Below are 21,318 nucleotides of genomic sequence, written 5' to 3'. Positions count from 1 at the left end.
ATTCTGTCAATGAATTCTTATTACTTTATAGTTAATTTTAGTAATGTCAAACAATCTTTTAAAGAAAACCTTAATCTTAACCAATGTTTTCTATCATACTACATTGTATCTCTATGGATGACAGTATTCCATGGATTAATGAATGACATGCTGTCCCCACAGATGTCTCCACACCTTTTCACAATTGATCTAATGTGCACTGGTTTCATGTGGAATATTCATCTGCTTCTGCTGTTCATCAAGGTGGTATGCAATTTAAGGGGACTGTTGGATCCCCCATTGTTCCTGAAGTCCCAGAAGGGTTATTCATCAGCATTTGGTACAATAAATGATACAATTTTTCTTATATGTGGACTAGCCTTTAGTCCAAAGGAACTAACCTTTGTGACCTCTAGATTGAAACTATAAGGTGCAACTTCAGTGGGCTCCCACTGGAGACAATTCAGAGCTCATCTGTTGCAGAATGCAACAGCCCAACTGCTTAATGAGACTGGCTGCTCCACAGACTAAACTGGCTTTCTATTTGCTTTCAAGTGCAATTCAAAGGATTGATTTTCATCTTTAAAGCTCTATATATTTTAAGTCCTAGCTACCTGAGACATCATCTCTCTCCTTTTGCTCTGTTCAAGCAGGTAAGACCAACTAACTAAATAAGCTGGTTGGCCTAGAGGAAAAAATGGAAAGCAGCTGTCGACTAGCACAAGGGAGCTACTACATGCTAACCCATAGCAGAAAGATGAAAAGCCAGATCTAAGGAGGAGCCGCAGAATTGGTCATAGAGAGCTAACTCTGCCTAAACAAAGGATTGCAACATGATAGAACTGAAATGCTTTCATCTGCCACAACAACAGAATCATGTTATTCTGATCATTCCCAAGTGCAGATATATGATCAGTCTCAGGAAATTTAGAATTAATGTTACCTTGTATACATGTACATTAAAATGGGGTTTCTTCCCTGAACTCCCCTACAATCAAAGAAATAGATTTTTAATATACACAATTTAACAGCAAAACACTTACTTGCCAACTTCTTCTTCGCTGGATAAATGCATCACTAACAGGGTGACATGTAAGGAGCCATAACCAACCATTGCTTGGGAAAGTCTGTGATCCTTTTTTACTATGGCGTCTTGGACAGCTTGAATACCTCTTGTAATCTAAGAAACAAGAAATACAAAAAATACAAAAACTAGTCATTAATAGTTTTTCTATCCCACAATACAATACAAACAAGAAAGAAACTTGCTAAAAATCAGATGTTCACATAAAACCTGTTCAAGAAGACACAAGTTTCATCATCTGCTTCATAAGAGTTTTGTTAATCTGCCTGAATAACTCAAAGTGGATAGGAATTAATGGAGTTATTAGTGTACGGACATCCCACAGTCACGTCTCAGTAATAGCTTGTCCTCAACAAAAGCATGATAATTCCTGGAACAATTTAAGGCAGTGGTTCCCAACCTGTAGCCCACAGGCCAAAAGGTCTTTCAAAGTGGCCTGCCGCTCCACTTCTGCAGCCAGCAAGAGGGAGCCGCTGCCTACGGACCCAGATGGAGCACATTGCCGCAGGGCTACAAACCCAGTACAGGCTCCTTGCTGCAGCCAAGGGGATGGGAGATCAGTGCTCCTCTCCCCCTGGCTGCAGCAGGGAGCATGGCAAAGCACTCTGCCTGTGTTCATGGGCGCTGGGGTCCTTGCTGAAGCTAGAAGGAGGGAAGCACTGATCTCCTGTCCCCCTGGCTGCAGAAGGGAGCCACTGCCAAGGGAGCCAGGTGGAGCGCTACAGGACTTGTCGGTTTCCCTACTGCAGCCAGAGGGATGGGAGATAAGCGAGGAGGCAGCCTCCTCGCTGAACTCCTTCCGTTTGGCTGCAGTGGGGGTCGGGGGGGCAGGGTCTACTGATGGAGAGTGGTGGCCCTTCAAGGCTATAAAAATATCTGTGGCCCCTGAGCCAAAAAGGTTGGGAACCACTGGTTCAAGGTACTCCAATCTTCCCTAGTGTTGTGCTGCCAATATATTAAATAAGAGGCTTCAGCAAGAATTTCCTCCACCAGCCTATGATAAACATCATGCTGCAGCAGAGGATGAAGGACTACAGCCAGCTTTTCCAAGAGCCTGTATGTAGCACACAGTTGAGAGTTCAGTAAATAACATGCTGGGTCTTTTGAGTTACAACTCCTGGTTTTACTATTTGAGGAGAAAAAGAACTTAATCATTCTCTTAAAATATATTTTAGGAGTTTCTTTATATAAAATAAAGATACATACTGTTATTGAAACACTGTCAATCTGCTTCTTTTTTAAAAAAAATTAGCTTAATTTATTAGACCCCAGATAATTGTAATTTGACTACACAGATAATACTTAATCTCATAAATTGGAGAAAAGTGCAATTATCCCAATGGGGGAAAAGTTCAAATTATAGAGTGGTCCATTATTTCAATTACAAGTTTACTCAGTTTCTGATGATAGTTTCCAGGAAAATTTTCAACATAGTGAATAGTTTAATGTATTCCTTCCTGAGAGAGAGCAAAAGAAAAAAATGCAAGCACAATTCTAACAATACAAGCCCTTCCAGATATACAAGATATGTACTTACACAGCTTGGAAGCTATTATCAAGACTGTCTTGGCTCAAAAACAAGCAAACAAAACCAAACCCCAGATGTTTACTAGTGAACAAGGTCAATTTCAAAGATGGCAGACCACAGCAGGATTCAGCAACCGTACTCATCAGAGAATGAGCAGGGAACTAAGAATGGAGCTGCCCCTCTGTTCCAAAGCTAGAAATGGGAAAGAACAGAAAGAGCACAGAGCCCTACGCAGCTATGAGGTCAGCATTCTACACCATCTATACTATTCCAAAGGCAAACTATTGTTACAAAGAAGTATGTTTGTGAGTCTCTGGGAGAAGTCCATCACTAGCATGTCCCTCTTGAATTCAGGTAACCAAAATCAAATACACCCTCCAAGATGCAGATGTACGATCAATTTGCAGGCTTCTATTTTCAGATTTTGTTTATTCTTTTCTGTTCTCTTTTTAATACAGCCAACTACCTAAGTAAACTCTATTGAGCAGTGTGATACACAGATCAGATATTTTAATTAAGCTAACCAAGTCTCCTCTAAGATCTCTCATAACTATTGATGAGCCCATTAATAAATATGAAATGTTTAAATTGCTTTTCCCACTGTACATTACCTTGCACTTTTCTACATGAAATTTTATGTGCCATTATTACTGACAATTCAATTTAATTAGATCCTTCCAGTCTTCTTCACAAACCTTGGTAGTTTTAATTCAGTAAAATAAATTGTTAAGGGCAGATTTCAACAACTCTTTACCCACCTCTTTCTCTAGATATGAAGTGTGAAAAAAATAAAATTAAAAAAAAAGTATTTTAGTTCTGATCTCATAGTCACTCTCCCCATTAACGTCAATATATAATTCGGAATAGTATCAAATAACAGCAATGCAAGAATTTGAGTTTGCTGCATGCAAGAATACTGCTAAAAAGTCAATACAAAGCTTATTCCCTTTACAGTTGTAATATATCAAGTATAATCAATTTAATCAAAATCTAATCTTGAGGACCTAGAAACAGCAGCTTCACAAACAAACAACATATCAACTTAATCTTAACCTCATCCACATAGATTTACCAAAAGAGATGGAAACAAGTATTCTTAATTTAACAATTTTTATTAAATTAATATAAAGTATAGTGTGAAGTAAAAAATTAATGGGGCATCGTAATTTTTTCCCCAAAGATTCAAAACACCATTAAAATAACCACAAGAGAAATCTTTCAGTCACAAGCAGGATAACTCATTTAATGTTTCCTGAAAAATCCCCCATTGCAAAATTATTCCTGAAACACAGGGATGTTTTTCACCGTAAAGCTAAAAGAAATAAGTAAAATCTGGATGCCAGAAAGCTTGTGCTATTGCCTGGAACACCTCAAACTAGTGAAATGAAATTTTCACAAAAGGATGCTCTTTGTCCATCACCATCTGAACTGGCAGCAGTAGTTAGAAGCTTCTCTCTGGCTTTATAAGACTGCACGTGTATTAATTTCAATTTTTCCATTCAGGCTAAAACTACCAGCTTAAAATCCAATCAGCGCCTCTCACTTATAGGGCAAACCCTACATCTAAGAAAATTACTAACAAAACTTTGTAACATAAAAGCTAAGAATGACAAAATAATAATTATTAACCCCCACCTCAAATGCTCTGAGACTTAGCACAGCTGCTCCCTTCACAATTATTGCTAATGACAAATGAAGCCCAAAAGAGTAATTACCATCTTTAGGCAGCATGAAAATGGCTGCAGAGTTTAGACTTTTCTACTTTAACAACAAAAATTATTCAAATCCTATCAGCAGTGACAGAAGCACTTTTTTCCTCAATTATTTTGTATCAGTTTATTCAACCACCACACTATCCTTGCAATTGCTATATAAGAAGAGTAAAAGTGAGTAAGTGAGAGGTTCCAAATTAAGATGGTGTAAAAGATCTCATTTCTTCATTATCTAGTGAAGACTGCCCTGGAGTCTGATACAATTAGTCATTGCAATCTTCCTCCATACAGACACCCAAGAGTGGAAAAAGATTTCATTATAATTTCACATCTAGTTTGGTTTTATTAAATTCATTTTCAGATATTATTCAAAATTCCTCAATGCCAGGGTTTGTGTATGAGTATATAGTACAGATGCAATTCCACTTTCTGCTGACCAACATGACTACAACAACAATAAAAACAACCATGAGATAGATTTTCTTAAAGAACTGAAATATTAGTAAAATATTAGTAGGTATTCTTTCTGAAGGAATTTGGAATTGATCCTGACCAGTGGGAAACCTTGGCAAGTGATCGTAACAAGTGGCACCATTGTCTCCATCAGGGAGATCAGAGTCCATGACAGGAGCTGGCTCCTACAGCCCGAAGAGAAAAACAGCTTGTAGGAAGCAAGCTGCTCCCAACCAAGACAAAATATATTTGCAATAGCTACCAAAGATTATGCAAATCTCAGATTGGACTATTTAGTCATATGAAACATTGCAAACCATCTACATCATAAGCCGCAATTTCCACCATCTCTCACAGACAAAGGATGCCAATCACAGTAAGTATATGCAAAAAAAAAAAATCACATAGTATGCTTATAAATGCCTCTTTTTAGGCAATAATGATCCTGAAATATGTTCTTTATGTAACAGGTTTACAGTTTTTGGATTGAGGTGATTTGTTCACTATGAATTATGCAACAAACGGGACAAATTCCATGTTTTAAAGGAAAACAGTCAAAATGAAACCTAGCCAGTTTAATAAAATGAGGTAAGGTAGTGTCATGTACTGTATATTTGCCCTCAATCCTCCTACCAATTTTGTAGATTTACAGATCACACTTTCCTATTTTTTTTTTAAATGTTCCTCTTGCCTGTTGCTGTGTGAATGACTTTCACAAACAATCTGAAAAACCGAGTATGCAGAGAAATAAAACCAACTACACACAAAATGCTGCCAAATCCACAAATCTAATGAATTGCCTAACGAGAGAAAAAATGGTTCTCTAATATCTTTCAGTTAGAGCAGTGGTTCTCAACCCATTTACCATTATGTGCCACACATGCAGCTCTCTCTGCATTACGTGGGTTGCATGCACACACTATATATACTACCTGTATGGCCCTGAGACTGTCACATGGCTTGCAGCTGTGTGCTGATTGAGCCATCGACAGCCCATGGGTTGAGAACCAGAGTTAGAGTAATCTATTATTTGTAACAATGGTTGGTAAAAAAGGTTTTAGACTGTGTGATTCTTAATTTGCCACTGTTCCTTAAAGAATAATATAAAATAATTGATCATACTATAGGCTAAATATTGCTTGCCGTATTCACTCCTGTTGACATTTTGCTCATAGAAAAAGAGAATAAAAAAAGAATACCACCTTTGGGTTTGTAATTGGAATGGAGATGAAATAGTTTGGCTGATTTTGCCTTTTCCTCTCTGTTTGACTGTCTTCTTCATTCTTCCTTCCAGTAGTTCTCCTTCTCTTCTTTTTAAAATATATTTCAAATTTACTAGTGACTGGGGGGAAAAGAAAGGCAAAACAGTTATTTTGTACATGCACATTAAGAACAAAAATATATACAATACCAACTTGAGTTGGTCTTGAGCCAGCAACATAAAGGTAAAAAGCACTGTACCCCATTAAAAGGCTCCCATTCTTACTAATTTTTCAAAGATAAGATACCTATATAGGATTAATGAAGTTGTAAGTAGAAGAGCCTTATTTTAGACAAAGGGACAGTAAGTTTCTAACATGCCTGTTTGCAGAATTGAGTCCTAGTAATGGTGACTGTATGACCCTAACTCTGCAAACTAGTTCACATGGTTTTGCTTGGGTGGAAAGGTCTGCCTGCATAGGCCAACTTGCAGATCAGGGCTTAAAAGTTTGATCTACATATGTTTAAACCAGTTTTGTTTAAATATACTTACTGCCAAATTGATCTCCAGTATCTGTACTGTCAAGTGGCATTTCTGCCATCAAACAATCAGGAGTTTGTGAGCCTTTCTTTCTTTTTTTCTTTTCTTTTTCTTTGGAATGATTTCTTTTTCCTGCACATTTTCCAACCCATCTGGAATACATTTAAAACAACACATTTAGGCTTGGATTTCAAATCTGAGACAAAACAGTATATATTACTTTATCAGCATAAGAGCAAATTGCTCTTTCCCATTTGTTGCAATTTTTTTCCTGCTTCAACGTATCAGTAAATGTGCTTGGACCTCAATCCTAATTTTTTGTTACATCAGAGTAAAGGCCCATTTTTAGCCACATATGCTGGCTTCATACCATCTTGTCAAGTCCTAAGGAAAGGCAGGCAGGCAGGCAGGGCAGAAGGCTGACTTATCTAGACTGTGAAAATGAGTGATGCTCAAACATGTTATTTAACTTGTATTTATAAATTAACATGTTTTTAAACATTACTTAGTACCTACTGTAGACAAAGTCAATGATATTTAAAAACATTTGAGCTGGTTAGGTTAAGTTAAGTACAGGTTAAATATTTATCCAGCGATCCTGGTTCCTCTCTCTACAAGGGTGCAGTAACTTCCGTAGGTAGAATTCTGAGGTGACAATGGCCTTCTGTGACGGAGTGTCCATCCCACACAAGGCCTGAAGTGGTAAATTAGACCAATTAACCTGTAGGCTGCACCCAGAGGAAAGCCAGGGCGTGGTAAGGCCTAATTGCTGATGAAGTCCAGCTGGGGGAGGAGTTGGGCCAGGTTTATGATGTCAGGAAATTAGCAGCACAAAGAGGCTATGGGAAAAATAGTCTGTAGTTTATCCATGCGAGCAGCTCCAGTGCCAAGTAGTCTGTGATTACTTCTTTGGAGGAGGGAGTTTGGGCTAGGGGAGCCAGAAGGTAGAACTAAGAAGTAGGAAGGAGTCCAGAGGAAGTACCATGGTCTAGCAGAAAGCAAGCTATTATTGCTAAAGCTAGGAAGACTACTATTTTTGTATGGAGGGGCTTTCCTATCCCAGAGCAGTGGCTCTCAACCTTTCCAGATGAGTATATCCCTTTCAGGAATTTGATTTGTCTTGTGTACCCTAAGTTTCACCTCACTTAAAAATGATTTATTTTTATGACTGATTTTGTAAGCAAAGAAGTGTCACAGCACACTATAACTGAAAAAAATTGCTTATTTTCTCCTTTTTACTGTATAATTATAAAATAAATTGATTTGGAATATAAATCCTCTACTTACATTTCAATGTATAGTATACAGAGCAGTATAAACAAGTCATTGTCTGTATAAAATTTTAGTTTGTACTGACTTTGTGCTTTTTTTTTGAAGTACCCTGTTGTAAAACTAGGCAAATATCTAGATGAATTTATGTGCCCCCTGAAAGACCTCTACATATCCCCAGGGGTATGCCTACCCCTGGTTGAGACCCACTTCCCTGGAGGGCTGAGTCACAAAGGACCACCCTGCGTCCCAGGAAAAGGAAGAGATAACAGGGTGAGGAACCAACAGAAGGGAGCATCAAACCTAGAACCAATTAATCCCCAGAGCAACCAGGAGGAGGTGCTCCAGAGGTGAGTGGACCCTGTGACACTGCTCCTAACACCTTTCCATTGCACTGAAGAGTGTTTTATCAGCCCTTTGATCCAAACCCCTCATCCAAAAGTAACTCTTTCAAGAGGATTGCCGATTTAAGCTGCTGGGTAAAAATTCCTCTTTAAAATTCCTCCTTCTGAGTTTTTCTTGAATTCAGCGGGACTACTAGGTTGAGTAAAGTTAAGCACATAAACATCTACAGTATTGGGGCCTTGCTGTGTAATCCAATGAATGCAAATGTTCAGGTTGTACAAATTTATGGAAGGTGCATTTCTTGCAAATATGAAATGCTGATTAGTGGGTAAGTTTTAATATTTAGTAACTTCCAATCCACTTTTATATAAAAGGAATAGTGATCAGTTGGTTGGTTCTTCTCTCATTCAGGAAGAGAACAATTAAAAGATCCCAGTTACAGCAGAATAACCATACCTGTCAATACAATTGTAACTCTGTTTCTTCACACCTACAGGAAAGCAGTTATGTTTTGTTTGTGTCCGTATTTCAATGTATTTGTGAGGTTGTGACTTGTATTAGTTCAAAGTAAAAAACAAAAAAATGTTTTCTTGAACATAACTGCCAAGTTTTGGGCAGTTCCCTGACACTTTATGCAAAATATTTAAGTAAATATGTTACATGTTTAAGTTCATTTGTTTATAACCATAAATTCCAGCTTTTTAAAAAAATGTGGGTATAGTGCTTATATAGCCCTGGTGAATGGTGTCTGCTTATCTATAGGGCAGCAACAAGGAGGACTGCTCTACTAACACGGCTCAGGTGTGATCTGGGGTGACTTCTAGAGGTAAAAGGGCTAAATCAGTCTCCACAGGCCCATGAAATTCTTGGCATCTCTACTGAGGCTTAGTACACACTTACTGGGAAATTCGGCGGCAGTTGACGGACGTTACACAAGCTACGCAGAGTAGCTTGCATAACTCCTGGCAACTTCCTAACTTCCTTTAGTGCGCCGTCTCCACCGTGCTGCGCCGATGGGAAATGTGTTCCCGTCAATGCAGCACTGTGCCTTTTGAGGAGGTGGTTTTATTGAATCGACTTCTGGATCAATTGAGCAGGTCTTCACTGTTGCTCAATCGATCCAGATAGATCAATCTGATGGTGGAGAATTCACCGCCATCAGTGTGTACATGCCCTGAGTCTGCCAATTAATGCAAAATGTGGTAGTGATGACTTTGTGATGCAGGAGCTGGAACTGACACTCACCAAACTCTGCTTATATAGGGGCCACCAAACATCCGTTATTAAACAGGAACAATCTTTAATACCTGCTGAGTTAATTGGATTCATACTTGTGACCTACAAGGACAAAAAGACTCTGAAGATCATTTACAATATCACGAGGCATCTAATCCCCTGAGAAGAGTTAACGATACACCTTTTGCAAAGAGTTAAGTTTGCCTTCTGGAAAGGTAAGATTGTTAAATTAAATTCTTCTTTTTTTGGTGCTTACCTAGGCATGGCGTTGCCAGCTCTTTGGATTTTACCAAGAATCTTGTAATTGTTCTTAAAGCTCCAGCGTCTGGAGTCAAGTGTTTACATGAGAATCTCGACTTTCATTTTTAAACAAGTAAGTTTCTAGCCTTCACTGTTGTGGAGGTTGCTGAGAAAACCCTGGAAATTTGATCCAGGTGTATTCTAAAAGCTCAAAAACCAGAGGGCAAAAAGGATTATCAAAATGTTACTTTTTTAAAAATCTCATGATTTTTAAGCCAATCTCAAGATTTTTGTGGGGTCAGACTCATTATTTTTAATACAAATAGCTAGCAATATTGCAGGCTGGGTCTTCCACTCTCTGCACACACAGCCAACATCTCCTACAAACTGCTGTTTCCTTCAAACAAATGCCATATTATGTGCGGCCCCCCTCCCTCGTTCTTAAAGGGAAAGCATGTGTTAACCAAAGTACAAACACTAAAAATACAATAAAACAAATATTCAACTTCACCTCAACGTGACTTGCAAAATGAAATAACTTAATTTATTCTAGAGTCTGCATACTAACTTAGATCATAAACCAGGTCTGAATCCATGGCTCTCAGAGGGACACCATAGACCTCTACCACTTTAAACATAGGAATAATTACATGAGATGTGCTGTTATCCTCTGTGAGAGATCCCAGAGAGAGAACACTTATCATTGAATTACATAACTATTTGTGAACTAGCAGTAGTAGGTTGGGCATGAGGATTCTATTCCTGGCTCTGTGCAGAGTATGGTCTGTTGGTTAAAGACAGTATAGCTCCCCTGTTTTGAGTAACCTGCAGTGACTAAATCTGGGATCACTGATTCTAAAAGCATGAGCTTCTATCATTTGGGCTAAAGAACAATGTACAGTAGCAGACACATAAACCTCTCTGTGATCTAGCCGCTAAAGAGGGATAAAGATCCACACTGTATTAGCATAAGCAGACAAACACATACATAAATTAGTCCATTACATCTGAAAGGCAGCATAGCAAAGTGGGTGAAATTTGGAATGGTCATATTAGCATTGCCTACAATGACCTTATCCACCCTCTTTCATCTGTAAAATGGGTAAATTGCCTCCCCTAAGGTAGAGGTCAGAGGCCTTGGTTAATAAAAGTCAGTAAGTGCACAGAAGTATTAAGAACTGTCAGAAGTGCTAGAATTAGAATCCATGGCAACTTGGCTTGCAGTTTCCTCTACTAAATATTCTGTGGGGGAAAAAAGGTCTCTTTCTAAAATGTCTGACATTTTACTAGTTGTGCAGAAACATGTGACACTTTGAAAATGCATGAGTGTCACATGAAATACATGAGCTCTGGCAAGTCTCTTTGGAGTTAAAAGATCATTCAAATATAATTAATAAGCAACAGGACAATTTAAAATTTCTTAGAAATTGTCAATCAGTACAGTGTTTCCATCTATTAGGAATTCTGAAAGCAGTAGATAAGGAGAAACATAAATCACAATTCACTTGTTCCACTCAATATGCTTTGTTTTTCATTTAAGAGAGCTAAATTCAGTTTCCAAACTTCTTTGTGAAGTACAGGTGGCAGGATGTCAAGCCAGCAGGATAATGAAGGGGTCAGCCTAACCAATGATTCATAAGAAATGTTTTTTCCAGACTTACTAATTGTACAATATACATTTATCCACAAGTCATTTTTTCCTATGTTTGCTTCAGATTCTGTCATTTTACTCTAACATTATGCATATCAAATTATATCTTTTTTTTTTTTTTAAATGTAAACTGAAATCTCTTTGCATTTCTCAACAACAAATGTGCACAAAAGGAAGCATCCAGCTAGTCTCCTGGGAAAACTCCACATTACAATGGTGGTAGTGTACTGGAAAAATAACTTATGTCAGAATTGCAGTTTATCACAGGACACCTCATTACCACAGACAAGCACATTTTAAAAGCTTCACTGGTAACTAATGCAGATATTCCAAATCTAACCCCCAGGGGAAAATTTGGCAGTAAACATGCACATTACGTTCTTGTGGTATGCAAAGCAACCACTGATTTGACAAATGTAGTGTAACAAATCTGATCTGGGTTATTAGAACCCTGTAGACTGTTTCTTGGATACCTCATCCCTAGTGCTAGGGATGATAAAACACCTGATTAAGTGCTAATTGGCTTCTGCATAAAGGGCGGAGGGGAAAATCACAAGGTAAATTGTGATCCAAGTCCTGAGGCTATGCAGGATCTGTTGCAGTTATTAAACTGGATATCAAATGAATAAAAAGACCTGAAGAGGGGCTGTGTGTAAACTCGAAAGCTTGTCTCTCTCTCTCTCTCCAACAGAAGTTAGTCCAATTAAATATATTACCTCACCCACTTTGTCCCTCTAAAAAGAAATAAGATATTTAGATGGATTGCCTGTTCTCTGAAAGGACAATTAAGAAGAAGAGAGACAAACGTTTTTCTGTGACCATTGTTTGAACAGTATTATATTTATTATTTAACGTCAATTGTGATAGGGCTCAGAGGCCAATCAAGCTGGGGCCCAATTGCACTACGTGTACAAACCTATGGAAAATGATAGTCCCTGCCTCACGGAGGTTACAATCTAAAGGACAAAACATAGCTAATGAAGGAAACAAACAAGCAGGCCATGGCATGGGAGAGGGAGAGTTAACAAAAATAACAGGATGTGCAATTTTAGACAATTGGGAACCAATAATTGTATTTAATTTTAAATAGTTTAAGTTAAAGAAATTCCTTTAAGGACACTTGGTGAGGCTAGTGTATTTGTATTGGTTCTAGGAACTAGGTAGGTGTATGCATGTCACCTTTTTTCTCCTTATTCTTCAAAAATTAAGAATGTGTTTGGACTAGACTCCATTGTGATAGCAGATATCTTAATCATGCTGTACATTAAAGCATGTTGCATAAAGTTCCTGCACCAGATTCGTCGTCTAAACAAATGTGTAATAAAAATTATTTCCTTACATAGCTAGAAGTAATGTATGTCCTTGGTGGCTTTTATAATCCCTTTTTTTTTTTTTTTTTTTTTTTTTTTAAAATAGCCTTATTTCCTTTGCTTTTCATTTGTAAACCCTATATGTGAGATGTTAGGGAATCTTACTTGTGTAAATAACATTGGCAGCTACATGTTATGGATGAATGCCACTGTCAAGGTATACAGACTTTTTAAATTTAGTCTGACTTTAAAAATGCTTCCACTCACTCCAATTCGCTAAAAGTGAATCCTTTAAAATGTGAATCCTATATCAAGTCTGCATTTCCAGGTAGGCATTTGGAAGATAACTTGTGATTTGGGTTTCTTGGATCCACAGCCCACAATTGATACGTATGAGGAGCCCAACTGAAATCAGTGGGACTCCATGTAAACACAGGGATCTGTTCACATGGAGTCAGTTGCGGGACTGGGGCCAGTATGCATGTTGGCATTCGTTCAGTATGTCACTTCCTCCCTTTTCTCAGTTTGCTAAGAAAGCAGTGTACTGAAAGACAAATGCCACTCTGAAAAATTCTTCCTGCTTACAATAACAGATGAACAGAGCAGAGGAACAACTAGTCTTGACAATGTCCCTCTTTCAGTCACTGAGTGATGGATGTGCAATTGGCCTAAGTTGGCAAGCATCCAGAGTGTCCCTAAATCCTAAAGGATGAGCTCCAAGTAAACAACTCCCTCCTTTTTCATTGACTTAAATTAGTTGGTTATTACTCAAAGAAAAGAGCATTGCAATATAAAATATATTCTAAGCACCAAATCTAATGAAAGAGAAAAAGCTGTCTACTTTTGTTTTCAAGAGTCCTAAATTTAATGTTAGTTTAAACTATCTAGAATATCATCTGATATTTATGTAATAGAGAATGCAACCTAAATGAATGCCTTGACTATCAAAAGCTGGGGTAAGTTCAGGTTTTTTTTAATTAATTTTAGTTACCTTAGCCAGAATGTCATAACTTTAATAAGAAACTGCAATACTCCCTCATTTTTATTTCCTGAAATGGGTGCTGTATTCTTTGAGCCTTTTTCAGTTAGAATGAAACTTCTAGGGGGGAAGTATCAGTAAAATGGTAGCATTCCTTAAGACTATTCACAGTTAAGGAAATGGTGAAACTGATGACTATTACTGCTTTGAAAACTTATGTGGGTGTGTGTATATGTAACTATTTGTGTGTGATAGCTTTTCTTTAAGTAGGCTGGAATTCTCTGATCCTCATTTCTGTTTTAGCGCTTAACTAAAATCTGATTATAATAGACCAAAAGTTAGGGACACAAGTGGAACTACTTTCTTAAGCACAAATCACTTATTTTATAACCTATGTGTGATTTAGCATGTCTGATCCAAATTTACTAGTATAAAAATGAGAGCATCTTTCAATAGGGAAAAGAGGCATATCTGAATTTAAAATGGGCAAGAGTTAAGTGTTCTGATTCCTCCAGTCACCTAAAATGCATTCTGTGGATAACAAAAGGAATAAGGAGGAGGGGATGGATGGATAGATAGATAGATAAGAGCTATTTAAATATACTGATTGCATTCCTCTTTCCCTCCTTTTCAACAAGAGAGAGACCTGCCCCAGACTACCCATAATCCAGTGAATAGGTCACCCTCCTGGGAGGAGGGGAGAAAACAAAGTTCAAGTTCCTGCTCAATTTCAGGCAGAAGGTGGAATTAGGGTCTCCCATATCCTGCATGAATGCTCTAAACCACTGTTTCTCAACGAGCGGTCCATGGACCAACACCAGCTCCTGAGATCTCCCTGACAGAGTATAGAAAGCTGGTCCCTGGTATCAAAAAGGTTGAAAAACATTGCTCTAAACACTTAGACAAAGGTAAGGGAGGATGTACCACTTCCTCTCTGGTGTTTTGCGCTGGACCTGATCTGGTTGGTGTTCTCAGAAGCTGCCAACCAGATCGGGCACCAAGGCAAGATAGGCAGGGGAACACCTAGTTTGAGGATCCTGCTCCGGCTTAGGCATGAGCTAGGTGTCCAGGCATCACCACTGAGGCATTTGTGTACCTGTTCACTGGCGAATTGTTAGCTGCCTGTGAGATTTACCAGTGGAAATGTCAGCACCAAAGGACTTTGGGTGCCTAGAGTCAAAGTGCAGCTGTGCAGGGATTTTGAGGATCTAAATGTTGGATTTAGATAGCTAAATACTTCTGTAGATCTAGCCCCTGCTGTTTAACTTGTCCCTTTCAAGGGAAAAGGAGGATGTAGAGGTATTTTAAAACTGTACCTTGACAGAGTTTAAGTATTTGCAATTAGATATGATTGTCTCTGACTATGGTTATTGTCCACACACTATAAGTGGCAAAAGCTAGGAGTATGTTGCCTTGGCCATAAACCAGGCATAGGGGCTACACTTCAGTTCTAGCTAGCTAAGTGTAGTGTAGATAGGACCTTACCTCTGCCTGTGTGTAACTGATACAGATAGCCAGACTCCCTCTAAGTGGCCTGCTGGTAAGATATGTTATACTTCATTGCCCCATGGTGATGCTGCCACTCCGTGCAAATGTGCTGTACACACCCTGCTCTTGCTAAGATACCATCGGAGGGGATACCTGCTCAGTTTTTCCTAGACTGCTCTGATATTCTGGCTGCCTGAGTTGATAGGTCCAAGGCATCTAAAAGATCTCACACAACTGCACATTAAAAGCTGCTCTATGCACGCAACCCCATCTGTTGTATTCAGATGAGTCATACACGGACTAAAAAAACATGGTTATACTTTATACCGTCTACGCAGCCTGTCCCCACCCTCAAAGACAGGGAGAAAGAGAGTGGCTGTTGCTCTGCGTGTTGCACTTTCTCTCTCCTGCGTTACAGCGCCTAGAAGAATGGCGTTGTGCCTATGTCCCTGAAGGGGGAGTCAGGGGAGAGGGGCTCACTCGCGGCTCCCCCCTAGCCTTCTGGAATGACCTCACATCACTCGTCAGTTCCCAGAGGGACAATATTTTTTTCGGCTCTTGTCTAGTGAGAGCGTGAGCGCCTTGGCGTAGTAGAGACTGTGTCACTTCAGTGCCGACCCTAGGGCGGAGTCTCTCTCTGCTACAGGACAGCAGCGGCTGGCTGGCTGGCTTGAGCAATTGGAGGGGGGGGGAGCAGGGCGGCACCGCTTTGGCTAATTAATTGGCTCTAGTGGTAGGGTGGCTGGGGCCACGATGGCAGCAGCGCGGGGGGGGGGGGGGTTGCTGCTGTTGCATAGACACACCACGGCCGCGCACAGCAGCGTGGACAGGCGATGCTGCAGGCCGGGGCGGGGGAGCTGCCTGTGCCTGGGCTCGGCGGGGTCCGTCTAGCCCGGCGGCACTCAGCGGAGCGGGCTACAGGGCAGGGCCCGGAGCGGAGGCGAGTCCGGGCCGGGGAGCGGAGCCTGGCTGCGCGCGGGAACCCCGCACCCCCGGGGCCCGGCCCCCTCCTCACCATCTTCCAGGGACTGGCCCGCTCCGGGGGGAGGGTGCCCGGCGGCCGGCCCCGGCCCCTTCTGCCGGGCGGGCCCGGGCAGCGCGGCACCCCCGCACTGCGCCATGGAGCGGCTGGAGCCCAGCACGCAGGCGGCGGCCGCTGCCCGCCGCTCTCCCCAACCAGGCGGCGGTGATCTTTGCCCCGGCGGGGCGGGGAGCGCGGGAGCCGCCGCCAGTAGGCGGGCGGGAGGGAGCCGGAGAGTCAACACCAGCAGCCGCCGCATGACCGGCGGGCATTGGGTGCGTGGGGGGGGTGTCGTTTGTCCTCCGCTGCTACGGGACGGGACAGGGGCCAAACACAGTCACTGCGCCCTGGGGGGCGACGACTCCAGGCCGATTGGCAGGGCCCGGCAGCGAGAAGTCAGAGCGGGCAACGCCGCTCCCAGCGTGCAATGCGGCAGAGAGCGCGGCTCGCGCGCGTTGCACGCTGGGAATCGGGTGCAGCCGCGAGCGGCCCTTCCTCGGGTTTGGAGGAGGGCGTGTGGGCTCAGCCCGCTCCCGGCCGTTCTGTCTCACGCGCTCCCCGCGGGGGGGAGGGAGCGCGAGGCGGGTGTCCGATCCCGCCGCTCCGCTGGGCAATGGCTCGGGGCCGTGCAGGGAGGCCCGGCGATCGGCCTGCCTCTGGCTGCGGATCGGCTCCCCAGGGAGGGTGCTGGCAGCTCGGGGCCTCTTAACCCTAGACCTTAGAGGGCGGGGTGGCCGGGCTGCTGGCACGTGGGCACAGTCTGGGCTCTGTGACCTTCAGGCAGCTGGCGCCGCACTCGTGGCTTGGAGGGGGAGGCTGTTCCCGAAGCCTGCAGAGCTCGCGCGGGGCCCGCGGGAAGAAGCAGGGACACCTGCCTCCGGCATTTTTTGGCTGGGGAAGAAGGGGCAGGAGTCCTGCCGCCGGGGCGTTGCAGAGCGAGCCTGCCCTGCACTCACCCCACAGCAGGGATTCCTGTCCCGCTGGGCTGGTTCCAATTCCTGCTCCGACCCGCCGCATAGGGTGGCAGCGCCTCTCACTCAGGCTTGGCTTGGCCAACCCCCGACCGTCAGTGAAGAAAGTGCTACTTTGCAACTTTCCAACCGAGAGTATTTCATCTTCTGTTTCATTTCTCTGGGTGTCAGCTGTGAACGCAGCAACATTGTGGGGTCAAGCAAATGTCATTTCGAACATTTCTGTTTGTACCATGGCGATTTGGAGCTTCAGCTAAACAGAATTTATAAAATATGCCACCAAGAGTGCAACAGTTAGACCAGGGAACATTTAACGGGGTTCATACTAGTTGTAGAGGAACACCATACGTATTTAGGAGAACAAAATTTGGATCTAACAACTACCCTGTGGAAATTGGGTCTAGGTTTCAAACAAACCTGTGCACCAAAGCAGTAGGAAAGGAGCTGATGAGGTACCAGAAAACAAAAGTACATTAGTTGGAGCAAGTTCTTATAAAACATAGGAGGGAGGGCTGGCTAAGGAGAGAGACATCCTTCTTAAGAATTTGAAGCAGTAGCTGAGAACTGAATACCCCAGCAGGGTATTATTAATTCTTCCAAATCTCTTCAACTCCAAGTTAGGGTATGTCTATGCTGCAAAAAAAATCCCTGTGGCAGCAGGTCTCAGAACCCAGGTCAATTGACCCCAGTCTTGTGGGGTTCATGCTGGGGGCTAAAAATAGCAATGAAGACTTCCTTTGGGTTGAGGCTGGGTTTCAGAGCCTGTGTTTCAGAGTCAGCTCCAGCTCCAGCAGGAATGTCTACACTGCTGTTCTTAGCCTTGCAGTATGAGCCCAAGTCAGTTGACACAGGCTCTGAAACTTGCTGTTGCAGGGTGTGTGTGGCTTTTTTGGTTTGGTTTGATTTTTGCAGGGGCTTGGATGAAGCAAGTCAGCCTTAGGATTTTCATTACCATTTAAATCTAGACTGCAGCAAGCCCTTTGTTAAGATTTTGGTAGCATACACTTCATTAAAATGAGTCCCGTTTAACTTCTGAAAAGGACAGTTGTGATGGAGAAAAGTCATGCTGGTCAACTCCCACAGAATGAAAGTATGAGTTAAATTGCCAAGAAAAAGTAAGCACAAAATATGGCTACAATGTGTTTTTTTCTGGTGGGGTGAAGAACAAAGCAGAGCTGACATTCTGGATAGTAATAAGTGGTTTACTAGGGAAAGAAAGGAAAAATTCAGATCACAAAACTACAGAAACTGGGAAAATGGAAGGGAGAGAAAAAAGCCTGTATTATAAGAACAAAGTAGAGCAATTTAAAGTTAATATGACAGTTAGGAAAGTCAGTAATGCTATGGAAGAGTTCCTTAATAAACTAATATAAAAAGAATAAGAAACTGCTTCCGATGGAAGCTGGGAGCTGGTGCAGTTGCAAGCACTTCAGAGAACCGGAGTAGAATTCGGAGCACAGAATACTGTACAGCAGCGGCTCTCAACCTTTTTTTCCCCAGTACCAGTCTGGTCAGGTCAAGTACCACTAGTCCTGACCCGAGTGGTACTCGAGGAAAAAAAAGGGGAGAGCTGTACTCTCCGCCGAATCTTGCTCGCCATTGCACAAATTTCGGCAGCAGGATTTAGACCACAGGGACATGCGGAGCCTGCCAGGTTGCACGTACGAACCGGCACCCGCCGCCTAAACCCTGCAGAGTCAACATGAATCATTATGGAGTATATTAACAGCAGAAGTGTTGTATATGTAAGACCTGGGAGGTAATGATCCCACTCTACTCGGCACCTCTGAGGCCTCAGCTGGAGTACTGTGTCCAATTCTGTGCACCACACTTTAGGAAAGGTGGACAAATGGGAAAGAGTCCAGAGGAGAGCAACCAAAATGATAAAAGGTTTCACCCAAATAATTCCTAGAGCTTATCTTTTAGAAAAACATCTAATCTTGATTTTAAAATTGCCAGTGATGGAGAATCCACCACAATGCTTGGTAAGTTGTTCTAATAGTTGTTCTAATTACCCTCACTGTTAAAAAATGTATGCTTTATTTCCAGTCTAAATCTGTCTAGCTTCAGCCTCTAGCTATTGGATCATGTGATACCTTTCTCTGTTAGGCTGAAGACCCTATTATTAAATATTTGTTCCCCATGTAGATACTTACAGATTGTAATAATTTTAAAATCATTGTGTATTCTCTGGGGAGGAATTCAGAACTTTGATGATCTGTTGATCACAGAGAGCCAATTTTCATTACAGTAAGAGTATAGAACTGGAGGAAACTAATACAAATTTTACTGACCTATATACAGTTATAAAGAGGAAAAATTTAGTATAGAAAATAAGGCAATGAATAAATTAGAAGTCTGTCATATGGTAAAGAATAGTTTGTTGAGAAAAATGCTGTAGATAACGGGGGAAACACATACAAATGGTTTAAAGAAAGATGGCTACACCTCAAAAGCAACAAATAGGCAGTTTTGTAACCTTATCTATTCTCAAGAAATGGCAGTTGCAATTACCATAGCAACTCTGTTGTCAATTGATAAATATTTTAACTGATAATATTTCCCACATAACACGTTTTCATACCAGAATACATATAACAAAAACAATGTGTCGGAGTTTAAGTTGTGCTTTGATTGAAAGATGTATTTCTTTGTACTAGAGAAGAATAATGTATTTTGTTTGGTATATTGACAATGTAAGAATTGTAGATTTCTTACCAAGTAATTTCTTGCTTTTATGTTCTTTGATTTTGTATGTGATGGATAGTTATATAAATTGTTCTTAGCTAACAACCTTGTCTAGTTTTTAAAATGAAGGGTGTTGTTTTGTTTGGATAATTGTACTTCATCTACCTAGGCCTTTTTTAGATGTGTAATCTCTTTAGAGACATTTTAATTTGTTTGACATCCTTTACGCACTTAGGGTACAGTACTATGTACGCTTACACCACCAGATGTGTAACTTTTGCTTCCAAATTACAGGATTTGGACACCACTACAGGATCTCGCAGTGTTTTGCAAACTATGAGTACAAAGCAGGAAACTACATTAAATGGTTTAGAGAACTACATTTTTGTCTGTCTTGCTCTTGCCAAAGAAAACTTGTCTCTAAGCAAAAGGATTCATTTTCCAGAGAACACAAACAAATTAATTCTGCAAAGCCAGGGTGTCATTGAACAGTTAAGTGTGGTTGGAAAGTGTGTGCCTCATTTAAAAAAAAAAGGTCTTTTTGGATCAAAGGGTGGGGAATTTGGATTTGATGGTTCCAGGTTGTTATGCAGTTTAATCTTTAATTTTCTGACCCAAATAGAGTTTTTTAAGAAAAATACAAGAATAGAAGATGTTTTATGTAGGAGAGAGAAACCATATGTAGACTTTGCTGTTAGAAAACAATTTTAATTTAAAGTTAATTAATATTGCCAAATAGATGTGGCAGTTGTTCAGCTATTTCCTTTCCAGCTGAGGGGGCCAGATCCTGCATTTCTTGTGCAAGAAACAATTTAAGTGAATTCACTGGGAGTCTTAGACAAGTAAGGAATGCAGCACACAGCCCAAAATTCAATTATTCCAGATGGAGGCGAGGAAAATACATATTTACAGACTAGCAAACATTTGTTAGTTTAAACTAATTGACAAAAATCTGGCTTCCTTAGAGCCTCCAACTTCAATTTCTGTCCATTGCGCTTCTTGCCTTCCCCTCCTTTCCTACATTAGCCTTGAGTTCCTCTCCCTCCTCTTCCTTCAGAAAATCAGGTTATTGAACTAACATGATATTATTATTTATTATTTATATTACCATTGATATGTTCCTGCCATCATTCTGCTCACACTGCTTGTGTTGTTGTACCCATTTTCTCCCATCCTTCATCCTTGGGGTTTTGGTAAAATGGGTAGGGACCGTGTCCTTCTGTGTGTCTTTGTACAGCACCTAGCACAATGGGGTCCAAATATAAATTATAACAAAACCTAAGTGCCCACTTTCCAGGGTATACGTAGCACTATACAGTCTCTCCTCATGTCTGATCATCGTTGTTCACACCACTGGCATTCCTATAATCTTCCTTTTTTATGCATGGCAGCTGTGCCTTGCTGTTTAATGAGCCTTATCAGCATCTGTTCTTCAGACATTTAATCCCTGCCAGTCTGATTCAGATCCAGAAGGAGAACTTTTGTACACTGGTGACACCTCAAAGACCCTGGCTACCCTTCAGATCTGGCAGGAGAAAATGGGATTTTGAGCTTTGGCCCAGTCTGGAAAATCCTGGCTAAACTGTAAGTCTCTTGGCACCTGAACAGGTAGTAAACCCCATC

The 21,318-nt window shown here is 41.2% G+C and overlaps 1 protein-coding gene across 1 annotated transcript in view; it reads right to left on the bottom strand.

The window, feature by feature from the left end:
- The window catches only part of AKAP7 (A-kinase anchoring protein 7), a 125,295-nt gene extending 108,871 nt beyond the window's left edge, over nt 1-16,424 (bottom strand). The window contains 5 exon segments of the mRNA XM_067546745.1: nt 1,023-1,159; nt 5,959-6,098; nt 6,510-6,590; nt 6,593-6,649; nt 16,031-16,424. Of these exon segments, the coding sequence (XP_067402846.1) occupies nt 1,023-1,159; nt 5,959-6,098; nt 6,510-6,590; nt 6,593-6,649; nt 16,031-16,295 (680 nt within the window). The 5' untranslated portion in view covers nt 16,296-16,424.
- Nucleotides 16,425-21,318: the final 4,894 nt, after the last annotated feature.

This window comes from Emydura macquarii, unplaced genomic scaffold (assembly GCF_026122565.2).
Source record: "Emydura macquarii macquarii isolate MOO-44397 ecotype Brisbane River unplaced genomic scaffold, CSIRO-AGI_Emac_v2 contig_1146, whole genome shotgun sequence".
NCBI lineage: Eukaryota > Metazoa > Chordata > Testudines > Chelidae > Emydura > Emydura macquarii.
This window is presented reverse-complemented; position numbering and strand designations above follow the sequence as displayed.